The 18,898-nt window shown below is 40.1% G+C and overlaps 2 protein-coding genes across 8 annotated transcripts in view; one reads left to right on the top strand and one right to left on the bottom strand.

Annotated features, from left to right (window-relative positions):
* The window catches only part of RMND1 (required for meiotic nuclear division 1 homolog), a 42,125-nt gene extending 38,205 nt beyond the window's left edge, over window positions 1-3,920 (bottom strand). The window contains exons 1-2 of one of the 6 annotated variants that reach the window (XM_078054570.1): window positions 3,698-3,912; window positions 2,954-3,095 (exon numbers count right to left, since the gene is read on the bottom strand). The gene's annotated coding sequence lies outside the window, so the exon portion shown is untranslated. Of the gene's footprint in view, window positions 1-2,953; window positions 3,096-3,697 lie in introns of all 6 variants that reach the window. The other 5 variants (XM_078054572.1, XM_078054571.1, XM_078054573.1 and 2 more) reach the window with 5 other exon arrangements.
* Window positions 3,921-4,003: 83 nt separating this feature from the next.
* Window positions 4,004-16,841, top strand: DCPH1 (damage control phosphatase 1). Of its 2 annotated transcripts, none has more exons than XM_036072969.2 (5): window positions 4,004-4,263; window positions 6,378-6,483; window positions 6,889-7,133; window positions 12,062-12,227; window positions 15,092-16,841. In XM_036072969.2, exons 1-5 carry the CDS (start codon window positions 4,223-4,225, stop codon window positions 15,857-15,859), a joined length of 1,326 nt encoding a protein of 441 aa, XP_035928862.1. In that variant the 5' UTR covers window positions 4,004-4,222; the 3' UTR covers window positions 15,860-16,841. The 2 variants fall into 2 exon arrangements, with proteins under 2 accessions (XP_035928862.1, XP_035928863.1); XM_036072970.2 differs by lacking the exon at window positions 4,004-4,263 and adding an exon at window positions 4,306-4,351.
* Window positions 16,842-18,898: the final 2,057 nt, after the last annotated feature.

The following is an 18,898-nucleotide window of genomic DNA, read 5'->3' as shown; positions in this document are numbered from 1 at the left end:
AGTTGAACCAGTGGGTTTTAAAGAAACTAATTATAAAATATTTTAGAAATTTGTATACACTGGTTCTCCTATTCTCTTCTAGGACATTCTTACCTTGAAACTAAAGACTGCCTGCACACAGAGGCCACACAAAGCACCAGGACAAAGAACGCAAAAGCGACAGGACAAACAAGAGGTGTGTTTTCTCTCTGTCTTTGCAGAGAAAGACAGATGTAGCATTTAAGGTGTCCAACACACACACAAAATTTAGGTTTTGTTAAAAACTGGGGCACATCTCAGGAAAGTTAAATTTTAATTGTACAAACTAACCGTAAAGGTTAAAAGTATATTAGATTGTTAATTACTCTGAAAGCTCTGCATAAGCTTTGTGCATCATCAGCAACTGCAACCTCATATGCTCGGTTTCAAGCATTCTACTCCAAACTCCATGTCTGGTGTTTCAAACTCATTCCTCTTCCTCAATTCCAGCAATTCTTCAACCCCAACAGGACCTAACAACTTAATGATCCAAACACCCTTTTAGCACCCCTCATTCCCTACACCTCACTTTTGCCACGCTCAGTATACATCCTGTGGTCTACCATCTCTCTCTCTCTCCCCCATAGACCTCAAATCCCTTGCATCCTCTCTCTTCCACATGCCCATGTCACATCACATCCACCGAAATTAAATATAACTCACCTAATATGTGCCTGCCTCTGAACGTGGCTACAGACAACCAGCCAACCAACCATGCCAACTGGTCTCACTTTAAAGTCATGACCACTTTCTTCAGGAGCGCCTTTCATGCTGCTCAACAACCATAACCTGTTTCCCTACCAGAGTCTACTCTGTGCTCTCTCCTCATACCTCCAATGTCTCCTCTTCCTTTCTCATTCTTAACAACGATCTTGCTTCCTCTTTCGTTGACAATCAGAAGAGAATTTCCACAAGCTCTCACCATGATCCACCTGCCCAGCTACTACTTCTGTGCCCATGTATTTTGTCTTCCCTTCTGCTGCCACAGATGAGCTGCCCGTGGTCTCATCTGGAACCAGGTCCTCCATGTGCACACCAAGTCTCATCCCTTCCTGCCTCTAGTAGGAATGGTTAAACCCTTCTTTTCTCTTTCATGCTATTTATTTTTCCTCCTTTTCAGCATTTTTAAAAAAGATTTTATTTATTTATCCCAGAGAGAGAGAGCATGAGGAAGTGAAGAGGGAGAGGGTCAAGCAGACTCTGCGCTGAGCACAGAGCCCAATGCAGGGCTTGATCTCAGGATCCTGAGATCATGACCTGAGCTGAAACCAAGAGTCAGATGCTTAACTGACTGAGCCACTCAGGTGTCCCTTTCCAGCATATTCTTATTAGCATATGACTATGCTTTAATTTCTCTCTCTCTTATAAAAACAACTCTCCCCTGACCCCATCTTTCCTTCCATACACTATACCTTTTCTCTCAGTTCCTTTCCTTTAAAAGGAGTTTTGGGGCGCCTGGGTGGCTCAGTTGGTTGGGCGACTGCCTTTGGCTCAGGTCATGATCCTGGAGTCCCTGGATCGAGTCCCGCATCGGGCTCCCTGCTCAGCGGGGAGTCTGCTTCTCCCTCTGACCCTCCCCCCTCTCATGTACTCGCTCTCTCTCATTCTCTCTCTCTCAAATAAATAAATAAAATCTTTAAAAAAAAAAAAAAGGAGTTTTATTAACTGTCTCTAACTCCTCTGATTTTCTTGAATCCACTTCAGTCAGGCTTTCATCCCTACCACTTCGCCAAAACCCACTTGTGAAGGCCACCAATGACCTCTATATTTCTAAGTCCAATGGTCACTTCTCATCTTCATTTTACCTGACTTATCAGCAACATCAGATTAGTTGATCACCTGGAAGCACCTTCTTCATTTGGCTTCTGGTATTCGATACTGGCCATTTTCCTCCTACCTCATTGGTTGTACCTTCCATCTCTTTTGTGTTTTCCTATCCCCTCAACAATCAAAAGCACCACAGCTCAGTATTTGGGCCACTTTCCTTCTCTATTCTCAGCTCCTTATATGCAACCTACACATTGATGAATAGCAAACATTTATCCCTAAGTCACTCTGATAAATAGCAAATATTTATTCCTAAACTGCTCTGATATGCATGAAAAACATAACATGCCTAATACTGAGCTTCTGAAATCTTCCCACAAATGCTATTCTTCCCACAGTCTTCCCCATTCACAAAATAGCAATTATATTCTCATCTTTGCTAAAGGCAAAAACCTACAATCCACCTTGCCTCTTCATTCCCCATACCCAATAGGTCAGCAAATCCCACTGGCTTTATTTGCACCAGGTCTCAACTGACACTGCTACCACCCTGGTCCAAGCTGCTGTCTTTCCCATAATTATTGTACTAGCCACCTAACGGGTCTCCCAGTTTCTGTTCTTCGCCTCCTACAGATTCTTCTCAACACAGCAGCTAAAGTAATCCTTTGAAGATCTATGTCGGATCACATCTTTCCTCTTGCACCAAATGTGATGCTGGCCTCTCATCTTACTTGAAATAAAAGCCAAAGACCTTAAAATGGATGCATGGTCCTACATTCTCTGCCCTTTATCTCCACCTTAACATCTCCTACAGCTCTATGCCTTGCTCATTTTGCTCCATTCACTATGGATTTGGGTACTTTTTGTGCTGACTGTTCCTTATGCTCTTCTCCTAAGAATCTGTAAGGCTCATTCCCTCACCTCCTTCAGATCTTTGCTCCAACAGACTTCTACCCAGTGAAGTCTTCTCAAACCACTTCATTTAAAATGCACAACTGACTATCTTCCTCCCCGTGTATTTCTCCATTGCACTGAACATCACTTGAATGCCTTGTATTTCTAATTTGTCAATTCATATAACAAAGATGAACTGAGTTCCTACCATGTGCCAGATTTTGTCCTAATTGCTGATAATACACATGAAAATAAAACAGACAAAAATCCCTACCTTTTGAAACTTACATCACATTGGAGATGACAGAGCATAAACCGGGTAAGTCAGTAAAATATATGTTAAGTAGTGACAAAGGTAGGGGCGCCTGGCTGGCTCAGTCGGTGGAGCCTGGGGCTCTTGATCTCCGGGCTGTGAGCTTGAGCCCCATGTTGGGTGTAGAGATTATTAAAAAAAAAAAAAAAAAATTATTAAAAAAAAATAGTGACAAAGCTAAAGTAGAAAACAGAAGAGGAAAGAATAGATTTCTCTCTCCCTTCCGTAGAATGTAAGCTTCTTGAGGATAAGATCTGTCTTCCCTTCATGCTGTGTCTTCTGTGATCACAGTGCCCAGTATACAGTAGGTATTTAATTCATGTTTTCTAAATGAAATACAAGGCAGCTACTCAGTTACTGGGCACATTTCCTACTTCTTAACAATAATACCAAATAAGAAAACAGTATCAGCCAGATTACGATTCAACGGATAACGCGCTAATCTTTGGGAGCATGCCTTCCAATTCCTTAAGCGCATTTTTCTTTTTTTTAATCTTTGCGGTAAGCGCTATGCACTGGCTCAAAAAAAGGTTCAGTAAGTGTTTACGGATTGCGTGCTTTTCTACTGCCAGCTAAGTCAACCAAAGATCACCGCAGCGGTTCCGGTGAAACCTGTGACCCGAGCGGTTCAGAGCGGCCGGGATCAAAGGTGAGAACCGCTGTGAGCGCCCATACAAGCTGGGTAGGGAAAGGCAGTGCACTAACCTCTCCGCCGGAAAAGAAGAGGCACGTGCCAAGCGCGCAAGCTTCCGCGACCCGGCTGCAGGTAAGAAACAAGGAGCGGTACCCGAACCTCCCGCTTCCTGCAGCCTGCACTGCCGCGCCGGCAGCCCTCCCAGCGCCCGCACTGCGCAGGCGCGCAGAACTGCAGGCCCGGCGGAGCGGGAGCCCCCGGGTGCACGTGACTGCCGGACCACGTGACCCGCGTCGCCGCGACCTTTTCCGCTCCCTAATGCCTGGGACCTCCCGGTCCCTGCTTGCTTCCGCCTCCGCCCGCTTCCTTATTCCGCTGCTGTCGTCGCCCTCCGCTGTCCCCGCCCTCGTCCCCGGAAGATCTCCTCGTCCTCCCGCCGGCCGCTGTTTGTCTCTTCCACGGGAACCAAATAAAGTTTCTTCATTCAAAAGCATTTTTTTTTTAACCCATGCCCCTCCCTTTCTCAGCTCCTCCTCGGCGCCGGAACCTCCTCTCTCCCTGCAGTGGGTGCGACGTGAGCCGGCCCGGCGGAGGTGATGGCTGGGCCTCCGGCGTCTCTCTCGGGACAGGACGAAGGGTTCGTGTCGCTTTCCTCGCCCAGTCCCTCCGCTGCTCTTCCTCCTCCCGGCTTCTGCGGAAAGCCGGGCCTCGTCGGGAACCTCTGGGTAGCCATCAGGGGAGTTGCGGCGGGTCGGGGGCGCCCGGTCCAGCCATCGGGCCCGGCTTCCCGGCGGGTCGGCTCGGCCTCCTCCTACGGGCGGGGGGCGAGGCGGCCCGGGGCAGGGGCGAGGCGGCCCGGGGCAGGGGGCGAGCCTGCTGGCTGCGGCTGTCCGCCGGGCTTTGGGCTGCGGACTCGGATCGGCTTCCAGCCTTCTCCCTGACTGCTGGGAGCGGACTGTGCACCCCGCCGAAGTCCTCCGGTCACCCGGCTTCTCTCTACTGTCCTTGTTCAGGCCTTTTAGTAGGCTTGTTATAATTTATGTCGAACAGTTAACTTGTCTTTCAAGTGATCCGATGCTGCTGTTTTGTTTTACTCATGACTGTCTTGAGAGTTTATGCCTCCTCTATCCCCTTTCAGGGTGTTTCAGCGGCGTGGCTTTAAGACACACACACACACACACACACACACACTCTCACACACTCATTCATTCATTCGCACGCACTTTTGGAGGGCTAAATTTTTCTGCAAAAGTTAGGAATCTCAGATTTATCGAGAAATATGTTTCTTCCTATTGCCGTTGAGATTAATTCGTGAGCTATCAATGCCTGCAGCTTTTCGCTTTTTACGCGTCATGTCACAGATTTCTAGATAAAAGTTGTGGACGACCATAAAAAATATATATTTATTTGTATAAATTGAATGGCCAAATTTATATTTGAGGTATGTCTTGCAAAATATTGCCAAAAAAAAAAAAAAAAAAAAAGCACGTAGAGGAAATTGACCTTAACGGGAGTAGATTGAGGCTGGAGAGGCACCAATGGCCCAAAATTTGAGCAGGCACTCATTCAGTCATGCAAAATAAAAGGGAGTGTGTGGAACCTTAAATTTTGAGCTCTAGGTTCCTCTGGCTCTACCTTAGTCCCGACCTTGGAATTTACCCTCACAAATGCGGGTCTTTGAGGAAACTCTGAGGAAATTTAGTACTGTTGACCCTTACACAAGGTGGGGGTGGATTGAGGTTAAGGGCTCTGACCCCCCTCCTTCCCTTTTCTTTGAAAATCTGCATGTAATTTCTGACTCCCCCAAAACTTAACTACTGTACTTTGTCTCTGGTGATCTGAAGATACAAATGAACTGATCAGCTAAGTTTTGTGCTCTAAAAATGCACAGAATTTCATCACTTCCTGAAGTCTTTTTTTCTAACTGAATCATGCATTTGCTTAAAAATTAATTATATATAAAATGATAATCTGTAAATCTTGATTTTTGTATGCCTAAAATCCAGAGTACCTTAATTTTTTTTTTTTTTTTAATTCAAGTATGCTCAAGTTTTTCCTCCAGCTTTTTTCATTCTTTGACACTTCTAGAAAGTCTCCTGATTTTTTGGTTGGGAGAATGTGATGGTAACATGCCTTAATTTTGTTTGAGGGCAGAGTAGGATGGATGGAGTCATTGTGCAGGTAGAGAATGCAGGAGAGAAAACCTTTGAAGAGAATTAAAATTGGCTAAGAACATAGACTAAGAGAAAAGAGAAAAGCAGGTTTATAAATATCTTTCATTCCTGATGTTCTAGCACATTAGAGGTTTTCACACAGTTTTACATCCGTTGCCTCATTTGTCTAAGTATGTGAAGTCACTTAGTGAGTAATAAACCTGCAACAAGAGCCTGTTTGAATTTTAGTATAAATTCTTTGATCCTAATTTCTTTTTTGGATAAATCCTTTTTCTGTCCTATCACATTGTTAAGTTAGTTTCTGATTCAAGAAAATGAAGAGAATGGGAAAGATAATCATGGAACAGTCTCAAGGGGAGAATCTGGGATTAGAAGCACAAAGAATGTTTAGCTTTCATGACATGTAACACCAGAAAAGTTTTCGGATTTTCCTGTCTTAATATAGTAGTCGAACAATGGTGGCTTACTTTATAATGCTTGTATGAAAAGGAATTTTAATTCAAATGAAACTGGAAGATGGCCAGTCTGCTGGTATTAATGCTAAGTAATATACTGTGTATGTGACTCTCTTTTCTAGATCGTTTGCGTATCTTACAATTAAAGACAGAATACCACAGATCTTAACCAAGGCTATTGATACATTGCATCGACATAAAAGTGAATTTTTTGAGAAACATGGAGAGGTAATATTGTGTTTTCACTTTAATTTTTTGTTAACTCTTTAACAGAAACACAATAACAGTTTTCTGTCTTTGGTAAGCATCATTCCTCCCTCCTTAGAGTACTCTGGTTCCCTGGAAGAAACTTAAACAAAAAAGGCAGAATAGATAAGACAGGATAATGTGTGTGTTCTTTCATTTTCAACTTAACAATTCTGAATTTCAATGCTTATAATAGTTCGTAAAAGACATAAATGTAGCTTTGAAATCTAATATTTTTTTCTTTCTTTAGTTTAGGACTTTAAAAATGTGTTATCCTAGAGGGCTTATTCCTATATGAATTAACTGTTTACATATATAAATTATATATTTAAATATAGATTATTCACATATTTTTAAGTATTTAAATATTTTTTCATGTTTCTGCAGAAAGGCACAGAAGCCGAAAAGAAAGCAATTTCTCTTCTTTCTAAATTACGAAATGAATTGCAAACAGATAAACCAATAATCCCTTTTGTTGAGGAGTTTGTTGATACTGACATATGGAATCAATACATAGAATATCAGCAGAGTCTTTTAAATGAAAATGATGGAAAACCCAGGTGGTTTTACTCACCTTGGTTGTTTGTAGAATGCTACATGTATCGTAGAATTCATGAAGCAGTTATCCAGAGGTAAGTATATAACATCAAATAATAAATGTTTAGATGACTTAATGCTTTTTTGAAATTATAAAATGATAAGATTAAAAATAAAAACCAGTGGAAGCCAGAATTCCGTTCAGTAGGTATTAATGGCAGTATTGGATGTTTCCGCAGATGTTACTGATATAAGAGCTTCTTGGCAATTACAACCCAGTTGCCCAGAATAGATGTAAGATAAAATATCTGAGGATGCCTGGTTGGCTCAGTCAGTAGAGCATGCGACTCTTGATCTCAGGGTTGTAAGTTCCAACCCCACGTTTGGTATAGAAATTATTAAAAATGAAATATTTAAAAAGATACAATATCTGAAGTGGGAACTAATTAAAAATTCTTAAGACTTTTGGAGTAAAACAAATTGTATTGAGCAAAAAATGTTAATTTGAAAATATCTCGGTAAAACGACAGGATAAACCTTGTTTTGTTTATAAAAATAGATAATATGTCAGTTAATTTGGGGTGAGGAGTCAACAGAACAGTGAATCACTACAGTGTTTTTGCACTATCTTAATTAATTTTTGGCCCTTTTTTTAGATGGCTAGAGACATTTTAAAAGTTATATACATATCAAAATCACTTTTTATAGGCTTATTTATACTAATTTAATTTTTCCTAGGAAAAATCTGATACAGAACTGATTTAGAAAGCAGAAGAAAATGTAATGTGGATCATCCTTTTAGGTCACTGGTTACAAAAATACAGGTTTGCTAAATAAGAGGAATTCTTTGGTATCTGTCCCTAAACATAGGAAAGAATAATTAAAAGCAATTGATTAAACCAGCACTAATGGTAAAGCAAAAAAATTATTTGGGGAAACAATTTGAGTGTATTCATTAGCTTTTTCTGTTTAATCTTTAGAAATTATTTTTTAATTAAAAAATGTTTTTTAAGATTTTATTAATTTAATTTTGGAGAGAAACAGCACAAGTGTGAGGGGCAGAGGGAGAGGGAGAGAGAGAGAATCTTAAGCAGACTCCATGCTCAGCACGGGCCCAACGCGGGGCTTGATCCTAGGGTCCTGGGATCCTGACCTGAGCCGAAACTAAGAGTCAGACGCTCAACTGACTGTGCCACCCAGGCGCCCCTAGAAATTAGTTTTTAAAGTCACAACTTATTGTTTTTGCTGAATAAGTGTATTTAATTAAATTAATTGTGTCTCATCCTGCACCCACTGCTGAATAAATGTATTTTAGAACTTTTGCTCTGAAAGCAAAATACACTATTAAATATCTAGCACATTGGCCTGGCACATGGGAAGCACCTAAGCAGGACGAGAGCCAATACTGAGAGCTGTCATGTATTGAACACCAGCTATGTTCCCGTTACTTTGCAGCCCAGTGAAGTGTAGGTATTATTATGGTTTCGGTTGGAGAAATGGAGGCCCAATGCTGGTAATAAGTTGCCCAGGGTGAACATGGCTAGGAAATGGTGTAGCCAGTACTTGACCCTGGTCTATGTAAGTCAGCTTAGAGCCCTCATTAAACCATCTTTTTCCAAGTAGTAGATTTGGATGTCTGTCAAGGTCTAAGGAGAGTCTGAAATTCTGGGTGATGGTTTCATAATTCTGGAAAACATCCATGGTATGAGCCAAAGCTGCTGAAGTTTTGAAACACAGGGTGGCTCCCTGCACGGGGTTGGGGGAGTTTGGAAGTTAGAAAGGTAAAAGGAATATGTTTCTGAGTTTGATTTTAGAGGTAGATCGGGTTCAGAATTTAAAAAAATTAGGGTAGAAGTTTACACACCTGGCTACACATTTATAACCCAGTTGGGGGAGACTTTTTTGTTGTTGTTGTTTTTTAACATACAGGGTTTGAAATCATTATATTAAAATAAACACTGATGGTTTAATTTGTGTGCGGTGGGACCTGGGCAGCAGTTTTTCTTTCCACACCTCAGGGAGATTCTGCACATCCTGGATTGATACCTACTGGTTCGGGAACAGCTTGTTAAAAGGGGTAGAGGCAAAATTTAGCTTTAATTTGCAGGAACAAGAATGTTAGTCAGTCATAGATGTAGAACTCTCCTCAGGTGATCTCTGTGGCAGACACTCAAAGTCAGGGAATTTGTACCAGAACTCAGGTGTTAGGTCAGTGTAAGGAAGAAACACCTTACAGTAGAACTAGTACTGAAAGTTTTTAAATGTCCAATTCGGAGGAGGAATTCCTGTCCTGGGCCAGTGATAACTCCAGTGACCAAAGAAGGGTTTTTACTTTTCTAGGATCCCAAAGCACACATTATCTGTAAGACATGTTTATGTTGATTTTGCCCCTTATACTGAAACATACTTATAATTTTCTTTCTCAAGATGTATGTTTTAGGGGCACCTGGGTTGCTCAGTCGTTAAGCGTCTGCCTTCGGCTCAGGTCATGGACCTAGGGTCCTGGGATCGAGCCCCGCATCAGGCTCCCCACTCAGCGGGAAGCCTGCTTCTCCCTCTCCCATTCCCCCTGCTTGTGTTCCCTCTCTCACTGTGTCTCTGTCAAATAAATAAAATCTTAAAAAAAAAAAAAAAAGATTTATGTTTTAGTTTTTATCAGAGTTAAATAGTTGAGTAATCTAAATTAAGACTCAAAATATCAGTCATATGCAAAATTTAAATAAGTAAATATACTTCAGATACTGAAAAATGAAAGTATGGAGAAAATGGACATTTTAAAGCTTTTATTAAAGTATAATATACATCCAGAACATATCTTAAGTGTTCAACAATCTTTACCAGAAGATGCTTATGTCCCAAGCGCCCAGATCAAGAGGCAGAACCTTAGTAGGCCCCAAAGAAGCCTTGCATATGGCCCCTGTCGTTCCTGCCCCTCAAGATAACACTATCCTGACCTGCGTTAGTTTTGCCTATTTCTAAACTGCATTTAAATGAAATTATATTGGATATAATTTTGTGTCTGGCTTTTTTCACTCAGCGTTATGTTGGTGAGATTCATCCGTATTGTTGCATATAAATGTAAATCATCTTCATTGCTATATCATATTGTGTTATATGAATATATCACAGTCTGTTTATTCTATTGTTGATGAATATTTGAGTAGTTCCCAATTTGGGGTTATTATGAAGAATGCTGCTACACACCTTCGAACACATGTTTTTGGTGAGCAGACACATGTATTTCTGTTGGGTGTATATCTAGGAGTGAACCACCGGGTCATAGTTTGTGCACATATACAGCTTTAGTAGATTCTAAAATAGCCAACATTTTTAAAATCGGAAATCATATATAAGTATATGAGTTTACCCTTAAATACAAGGAATAAGGCTTGTTCTTAATTCGAGGTATGGCTTTAGTGATTTATTAATAAAACATTAGAACAAGGATTGGCGAACTTTCCCTGTAAAGGGCGGGATAGTAAACATTTTAGGCTGTGGGGGCCACGTGGTCTTTGTTGCAGCCCCTTGGCTGTGTCCTTGTGAGGCAGAGCAGCCACAGATGGTACGGAAATGACCAAGTGTGGCTATGCTCCAGGGAAACGGTATTTATGGACACTGAAATTTGAATTTCATGTTTCACAGAATACTCTTTCTTTCAACCACACAGAAGTATAAAAATCATTCTTAGCTTACAGGTCATACAAAACGGGTGGTGGGCCACACGGGGTCTGCAAGCTGCAATTTGCTGACCCCTGCACTTGAACCTGTGCATCCAAATAACTTTTATCTTTTAAGTCACCTTGAGAGACTGATTTATTCCAGCAGGGCTGCCACTGCTAAAAATGCCTTTTAACTTAAACCTTGGAACCTCTTTCAGAGCCAGTGTACAGCCTAAAAAAGAAATTAGTCTCACTATTTTTTAGTCCTTCATTTTTGATAAAAAAAAATCTATTACTCCATTTCATTTACACACGTCATTCTAGTGAAATTGCTCTGAGTGACTTGGCTCCAAATAAACTCCAAAGGATAGAGATGTGCTATCACTGATAGGACCTTCAATAATGTGCCACAAGTTCTAAAGAAAATTCCAAAAGTGCTTTGAGCAATGGCAGCATCCTTGGAATAAGGGTGTAGCTTCCCAGGGAGACTGGGAGGAGACAGCAATCGTGTGGATGTATAAATTCTGGTATGCGTTTGTTTTTTAAGCCAGTCCCACATCAGTCACATTGTTTTTATCCTAAGGTAGATGACCCTTGGAAAAAGTTGCGAATTTAGAAGATCAGATGATCTGAATGTCTTTTGTGTTTGGTTCTTAAAGTCTATGATGTTCTTATTTATATCTTGCTCGTTATGTTGTTCTTAGGCCAGTATTAATATTATTTGATCTCTCTTTGGACAGCGTAAAGCCCTGACACATATCACCATTGGTCAAAACCAGAAAACTACATATATGTGGTCAAAATTTGTTATAATAAAATTTACATTAATATTTTATGATTTCTCTCAAGTAGTTTTTGGGTTCCCATAGTACTCTGTGTTTGACTCTGTTGGTAATTACTATATTGTGTTCAAATATTGATATTCATAGGTTTGTTTCATGGAACCCTGCCACATTTAGCACCCCAAAAAATGTTTGTTAAACTAAAGCAATTATCTTGAAATGTTGTTTCTTTCTACTTTTGCTCTGGAAACCATAACTGGGTAATGATTATGGATATATCACTATAATTATTTCAAATTCCAGTAAAATATTTGATTAGGGAACTTCTAACAGTTAACTAAAATGAGTTTGGATATTTATTTTTGTGTAATTTCATTAAATTGATTTATTTTGTGTAATTTGATAATTATTCATTTTTCTGTAACTTGATTTATGTTTCATACAGTATCTATTACCAGTAAGTTTTGAGATTAGAAGGTTCTACTCTCTTTCCTTTAAAGAACTGCAATTACCCAAATGTTAAAAAAAAAAAGGTACAGAGTTATATAAATGTTTCTTCTATATGTTTTTCTCCTCCTGTAGTCCACCAATTGATGACTTTGATGTATTTAAAGAATCAAAAGACCAAAATTTCTTTGAGTCGCAGGAATCTATCATTGCTTTGTGTACTCACCTACAAGAGGTGGTAACAACCATCAGAGACCTAGATGAAAATCAGCTGAAAGATGAATTTTTCAGACTTCTTCAGGTAAATGTGATAATTGATCTCCTGAGTATGTTTGTGTGTTTAAACAGTTAAAAAATAAAGTGGCATTGACTTAACAACAAAGCACGTGTATATATTGTCATTTAACTTATAATTGATCATTTTTTATCACTTCAGTAATAGTGTTATTCAAGAGCTGAAAATCCACTTAATCTCTGAAAATGAGTTTTGAAATCTCTTCAGCTGGAGGTGATTTTAGTGGCACAGGAGTCCTCTGGCTACATAGCCTCTGTCATTCTTGAGAGAATACTCCACGGTCATTTGGTCGGCCTAGCCTGACTCGGACTTAGATGCTGGTTCTGTCACTTATTTGTTGTTGGACCTGAGGCAAGTTACTTAATCTTTCCGTTAAATGAGGATGGCACCGTATACGTCGTCATTTGACGTGAGAATGAAAGTAGATTCAGTCGTGTCAGCGTGGAGCACCAGCCTGCGGTTATCATCAGGTGAAAACACTCAGGTGGTCAGTGGCCTCTTTAATATGGTTTTATTACATTTTTTCACCAGTCTTGCATTAAGTTTAGTTTTTAATTCTCATTCGAACACATCCTTAAGATGTGTTATTAGAACTATTTGAAAATGTGGGGTTTTACACAACAGTATCCCCAGCCCTCATCTCCCAGAAAAAGTTAGAAACATTTCCAGAAAAAGATGCTATTAGGAAATGCCATGAAGAGAGAGAAAGCAGGGCAGGAGAATGGGGATGTTGGGGGAGATGCAGGGGTGCAGTTTTAAGTGGGGCTGCCAGGGAAGGGCCTCAGAAAGTGACAGGGAAAGAGGCAAAGCAGGCGAGGGAGTGGGTCACATGCAGGTCTGGGAGAGTGTTCTGCCAGGGTACCTGAGGTGGGGGACTGGCAGGTGTGTGAGAGAAACTGCATGGGGATCCCGCAGGAAATGAGTGAGGTGAGGGGCCTGGAAGGGCCACGGAGGCCTCCTAAGCAAAGGTAAGATTTCCATTTGTACTCACATTGCCACCACTGGGGAGCTATTAGAGCGTTTTCATCAGAGGAGTAACAAGGATGGACTTCCTTCAAGGATTACTTCTCAGGACACACTGAAGGGGTACAAGGCTAGACATTGGGGAAGTCTGTTATTAACATGACTCAGGGAGGGATGACTGGACCAAGAAGAGGTGTTAAAATTTGTCACCAGTATTCTGGAAATACTTTGAAAGTAGAGACTGCAGAATTCTGATAAAACTTTGAGGGCAAGCAGAGTAAGCTGCATGATTAAGAGGGAAAGGCTTATTTTGAGTTTGGAAGAAAAGTTGTCAGGGTATTGTTAAATAATAAGCTTAGTTATTTCCCCCAGTTGGAACTATCCTTTATGTTTAGTTTAGAATTAAGAAAAGAAAAAAGAAAAGCAGTAACATGTCAGTCCTTACCTGTAGCTGGCCCATTGTTTCGGGGGGCAGTCTTTGAGTATGTCTTTGTCCCATGAGTATAGTAAGTTGTGAAGAAGAAGGAATACCGCTCTGTTTTCTGTCATCGAACGTGGCCAAGTAAAGGAGGCCAAAGTTGCCTTCCGTTAGTACTCATGATGACCAGCAGGTTAACTTCCTATAAGAAACCTGAAAGTATTTTAGTTTGCAGGGAACGTTGATCGTTTTTAGAAGCCAGGGAACACCCCCACTGTCCACACAAACATCTCAGCACCTGCTCTGTCAAACTGGATGCCGGGCCTGTGATGGCAAGGAAAACAGACAATCCTTGCTGTCGTAGAGCTTGTAATGTCAAGGGAATATAGACAAATAATGGCACAACTCAACACGGAATTACAAACCGGAAGATGGTGCGAGGGAGACGTGCGGGCGGCGGACAGAGACCCTGATGTCAGCGGAAGGGTGCCGCCCACAACGCTGTGTTTCTGCATCAGATGGACACTTCCTATTTAAGCCTCGTACTTAAGAGCATCCATTCATCTGTCTTTTTAAAAAAATAATATTCTTAGAATGTGCACTTTCCTCTTATTTTGAATCACACGAGGTAGAGTCTGTTTTGGCTGATATTTATGGAGTCTTGGGTGTGTTACTTAAACGTATGTCACCGCTCACAGTAACTCTCAAGGTAAGTGCTGGTATTATGTCATTTTTCCATTGTGGGACCTGAGCCTGAGGGAGCATGTATACTTTACCAATGGTGTCAACTGGAAATGCTGGGGTTTGAACCCACATCTGTCTGATTCTAGAGCCTGTAATCCTAAACATGTAATTTAATTATAGCTTAAAAAGGGGGGCTATGTACCATTTTCTATAAAATAAACTTGAAGTATTATTTCAATTTAAAGTGGAGTAATAGATGATTGGATTTGGAGGGGTCTTTAGACATCACGTTGCCCAGTTTCTTTATTTTTTAAGTAAGAGACCTAAATCCCAGAGAGTTTGCCTGGTCCTAATGTTATACAACTAGTAAAAGAAACTGAGCAGTTTGGGGAGGAATGTGAGGAGGGAAAAGGGAACTTACTTTTCTCTTGACTTTGGATTTTTAAATAAACTTTGTAGCCTCTTTTTACAGTGTGATCATATTCTAGTATCTGCAAGATGCAGAATCATTCTGATTTAAGCCATACAGATCGTTAACATCATTCAAACCAGTTTTTTAGAAAAATTATTACATAGTGACCAATTAAATGTTTCATTGTCTTAACCTTGTTTATACATGATGATGGAAACACAGTCTTTGCATTATTAGAGAAGGTGTAGATCTGGTGGATATTTTATATTAAGCATGTTGTAGAAATGAATTTTATGAATTGTTTTAGCAACCTCTCCCCCCACATTTTACACAATAGAGTTTTTGTTGGTTATTCAAAACAAGGGTAAAAGTTTTATACTTTTTCTTTTTCAGATTTCACTGTGGGGGAATAAGTGTGATCTGTCTCTATCAGGCGGGGAAACCAGTTCTCAGAAAACCAACATAATGAATTCTTTGGAGGAACTAAAACCTTTGATCTTAGTGAATGACATGGAACATCTTTGGTCGCTGCTTAACAACTGCAAGAAAACAAGAGGAAAAGCATCTATTACCAGAGTAGATATTGTTCTGGATAATTCTGGGTTTGAACTTGTTACAGATTTAGTTTTAGCTGACTTTTTGTTGTCCTCTCAACTGGCTACTGAGATCCATTTTTATGGAAAAACTATTCCATGGTTTGTGTCTGATGCTACAATCCGTGATTTTAACTGGTTAATTGAACAAGTGAAAGGGTCTAATCATAAGTGGATGTCCAAGTGTGGGGCTGCCTGGGAAACCTATATTAAGGTGGGCAGATGGGTTTACCATGATCATATATTTTGGACTCTGCCTCATGAATTCTGCGTAATGTCTCAGGTGGCTCCTGACTTGTATGCTGAACTACAGAAGGCACATTTAATTTTATTCAAGGGTGATTTGAACTATAGGAAGTTGACAGGCGATAGGAAGTGGGAATTTACTGTTCCATTTCATCAGGCTCTGCGCGGCTTCCATCCTGCCCCTCTCTGCAGCATACGAACCTTAAAAGCTGAGGTTCAGGTCGGGCTGTGGCCGGGGCAGGCTGAACAGTACATGGCCTCTGAGCCCAGCTGGATGACCACTGGCAAGTATGGGGTATTTCAGTTTGATGGTCCGCTCTGACTTGCTTTAGGAACTCTTAAGTTGTGTAGAGAGAGATGACAGACACTTCGCGTCCCCAAAAGGAGTGTGTGATTTGAGTCCCATGGCTGCTTTGCATCAGCTCTGGGGAGCTTGGCTTCTCAGTGTTCATTTCCATATGCTCTGGATGCTTTCTCTTTGGGCATTTTGCCCCGCTACATTGTTTGGGCGATAGATGGATTGAGCTAGTTATAGATATTTACGTTTATGTTGGAATTTTAGTAATTTATTTCAAGTTAAATGCATCATTTCAAGTGGTTTTAATGAACTTATTTTTAATTGGTCAGAAAGTAAAATATGAGAATTCTGCTTTTAAAGATAGTTAACATTCTTTTAATGCTATGCTGCATGGTATTTAATATTCTAGGAAGCATGGGATTTTATTTAACTTGTTTTGAGGCTCTAGAAATAAGGGCTCTGTGAAGACAAACATCTTAAATGAAATAGGCTTTGAAAAGAGAGGCATTTCTTAGAACTGTGATACTTGAACAATGAAAGTAAAGATTACCTCGTAAGTTAATTCTAAATTTTGTTCTCCTTGAACTTTATTTCATTTTAAATAACCTGTTTAATTTGCACGCATTTGTATTTTGATTGACCTGTGCAATGGATAGCAGGAAACTCAAAATCAAACAGAATGAAACAAATGATATTTGAAGAACTGATACCCTTTACATTCTATTTGTGATATCCCTAACCAACTGAAATATATTATTTTAATACATAAGTGCTTTAAATGAACAGGTTTTTAGATTGTTCTGCAGTTTTTAAAAAAATGCTTTAGATAGAAAAGATTCTTGTGCATTGAATTCACAGTACTAAGTTAATTTTTTATATACTTACCAATTTTTTGATGACCACTAGATATTAAAGGCTATAAGTTTCAGTTTGTTTTGAAACTGAAATCGGTACTAAACCTGGAAATGTTTTCTTGATGGTATAATAAAATGAATTGTACTGAAAATCTTTTTGGTTTTATTTTCCAGTGGGAGAAATTCAAGAAGGGAAGATTAAATATGAGGTCTATGTAATAAACTGATACTGTGTATTATACATGTTGCCAAAGCAGTTCTTAAATTATGTCACTTATAAATGAGGTTATGGTCTATGTCCTTGCTAAGTGTTTTTAAAAAGTTTTGTAAAATGTTTATATAAAGCTGCACATTTTGAATTTACTCTTATCTACATGTGTTCCTGTTTTAAACATTAAGTTACTAAAACAGTGAGCATATTAGAATTGTTTGTAGATACTTTCCAACATAAGTTAAAACACGACTGTATATATATATTGACTTCATAGCCACAGTGTGGGCTATGGTGTAAGACATTACGTTTTCCAGAGAATGGATTTTTTTATCATGTTTTTTTTCCTTTTAAGATTTTATTTATTTATTTGAGAGAGAAAGAGAGAAAACAAGCAGGGGGAGCGGCAGAGGGAGAAGCAGACTCCCCACTGAGCAGGGAGCTTGACATGGGGCTCCATCCCAGGACCCTGGGATCATGACCTGAGCTGAAAGCAGACGCCCAACCGATTGAGGCACCCAAGCGCTCCGTGTTTTTATCATGTTTTATTAAGAACATGAAATTAGGATTTGTGAAGAAATAGTTCACTCCTATAAAAGCAAGGAAGCAAATGAGCAAGCAAGAAAAGTAGCACTATGGGAGAGGAAGTCGGTTCAAGATGGAATTTTTAAAAAGTGCTTAGTGGGGTAGGACCCACCTGTAGTTTAACCGGTTCACTTTTTTTTCTTTAAGATTTTATTTATTTGAGAGAGTGAGTGAGCGAGAGAGCACGAGCAGGGGGAGCAGCAGAGGGAGAGAGAAGCAGACTCCCCACTGAGCAGGGAGTCCACCTTGGGGCTCAGTCCCCGGACTCCAGAATCATGACCTGAGCCAAAGGCGAGCCACCCAGGCGCCCCGGGTTGACTTTTTTTAATTGAAGCTTAGTTGGCACACAGTGTTACATTAGGTTCAAGTGTACAACATAGTGACTGGACGAGTCTGTGTGTTATGCTGTGCTCAGCACAGGGGTAGCTGCCATCAGTCTCCAGATGTCGCAGTCACAATCCCACTCCCATTCACCCATTTTTCCCATCACCAGCGATGCATGAGGTCTCCAGTTTCTCCATATCTTTGTCAGCACTTGTTATTATCTGTGTTTTTTATTACAGTGTACTACTGGGTGTCAAGGGGTATCTCACTGTGGTTTGGATTTGTATTGCCCTAATGACTAATGGTGAGCATATTAGAGCATATTTGCATGTGCTGATTGGCCATTTGTATATCTTCTTTGGAGAAACATCTTTAATACCTTTGCCCGTTTAAAAATTAGATTATCTTTTTATTATTGAGTTGTAAGAGTGTCTATATATTCTGCATACATCTCATCAGATGCATAATTTGCAAATATTTTCTCCCATCCTGTGGCTTGTCTTTTCTCTCTTTCAAATTTCTCTTTCTCTCTTCCTTTCTTTCTTTTTTTCTTTCTTCCTTTCTTTCTTTCTTTCTTTCTTTCTTTCTTTCTTTCTTTCTTCTGTCTTTTCACTTTCTTGATGGCATTGTTTACAGCACAAAAGTTTTCTATTTTGATGAAATCCTTTTACCTACTTTTTCTTTCATTGCAAAGCCTTGGTTTTTGAACTACTTCTTAACATCCCCTTCAGGGCCAATGAAGTGAGAGACAGAAACACCCAATGGTTAGGGCTCTGCCTACAGTCTTCTGCTCTCCCACTTATTTCAACCCAGCAGGATTGGCCCTTCTTTGTTTGGCATAGCTCCAGAGTAGGATAACGGGGAAAGCTGAGGCTCTGGAGTTCACTGGGCGTGGGGTTGAGTGATCTTGGAGAAAGTTTCCCAAAATAGCTCCTGCAATTGTTTCAACTGCAGATACCATACTTGGTTAAGTATGAAGTAACTCCTGGATAAAGCAGCCATTACATTTCATGCAATACATTTTTATCAAGACATAGATCCAGTATCTTATATATATTATGATGGAAATATGGAAGAAGGGAAGGTAAA

This window comes from Halichoerus grypus, chromosome 9, assembly GCF_964656455.1.
Source record: "Halichoerus grypus chromosome 9, mHalGry1.hap1.1, whole genome shotgun sequence".
NCBI classification, from domain to species: Eukaryota; Metazoa; Chordata; class Mammalia; order Carnivora; family Phocidae; genus Halichoerus; species Halichoerus grypus.
The sequence above is the reverse complement of the archived record's forward strand: the minus strand, read 5'-3'. Positions and strand labels throughout refer to the sequence as shown.

What these genes read in the sequence shown, in the direction of transcription:
- DCPH1 (XM_036072969.2), top strand. Translation starts at nt 4,223, where the DNA reads ATGGCTGGGCCTCCGGCGTCTCTCTCGGGACAGGACGAAGG. An exon ending in CTCTCGGGACAGGACGAAGG is followed by an intron (nt 4,264 to 6,377) that starts GTTCGTGTCGCT and finishes TCTCTTTTCTAG; the next exon opens with ATCGTTTGCGTATCTTACAA. An exon ending in TTTTTGAGAAACATGGAGAG is followed by an intron (nt 6,484 to 6,888) that starts GTAATATTGTGT and finishes ATGTTTCTGCAG; the next exon opens with AAAGGCACAGAAGCCGAAAA.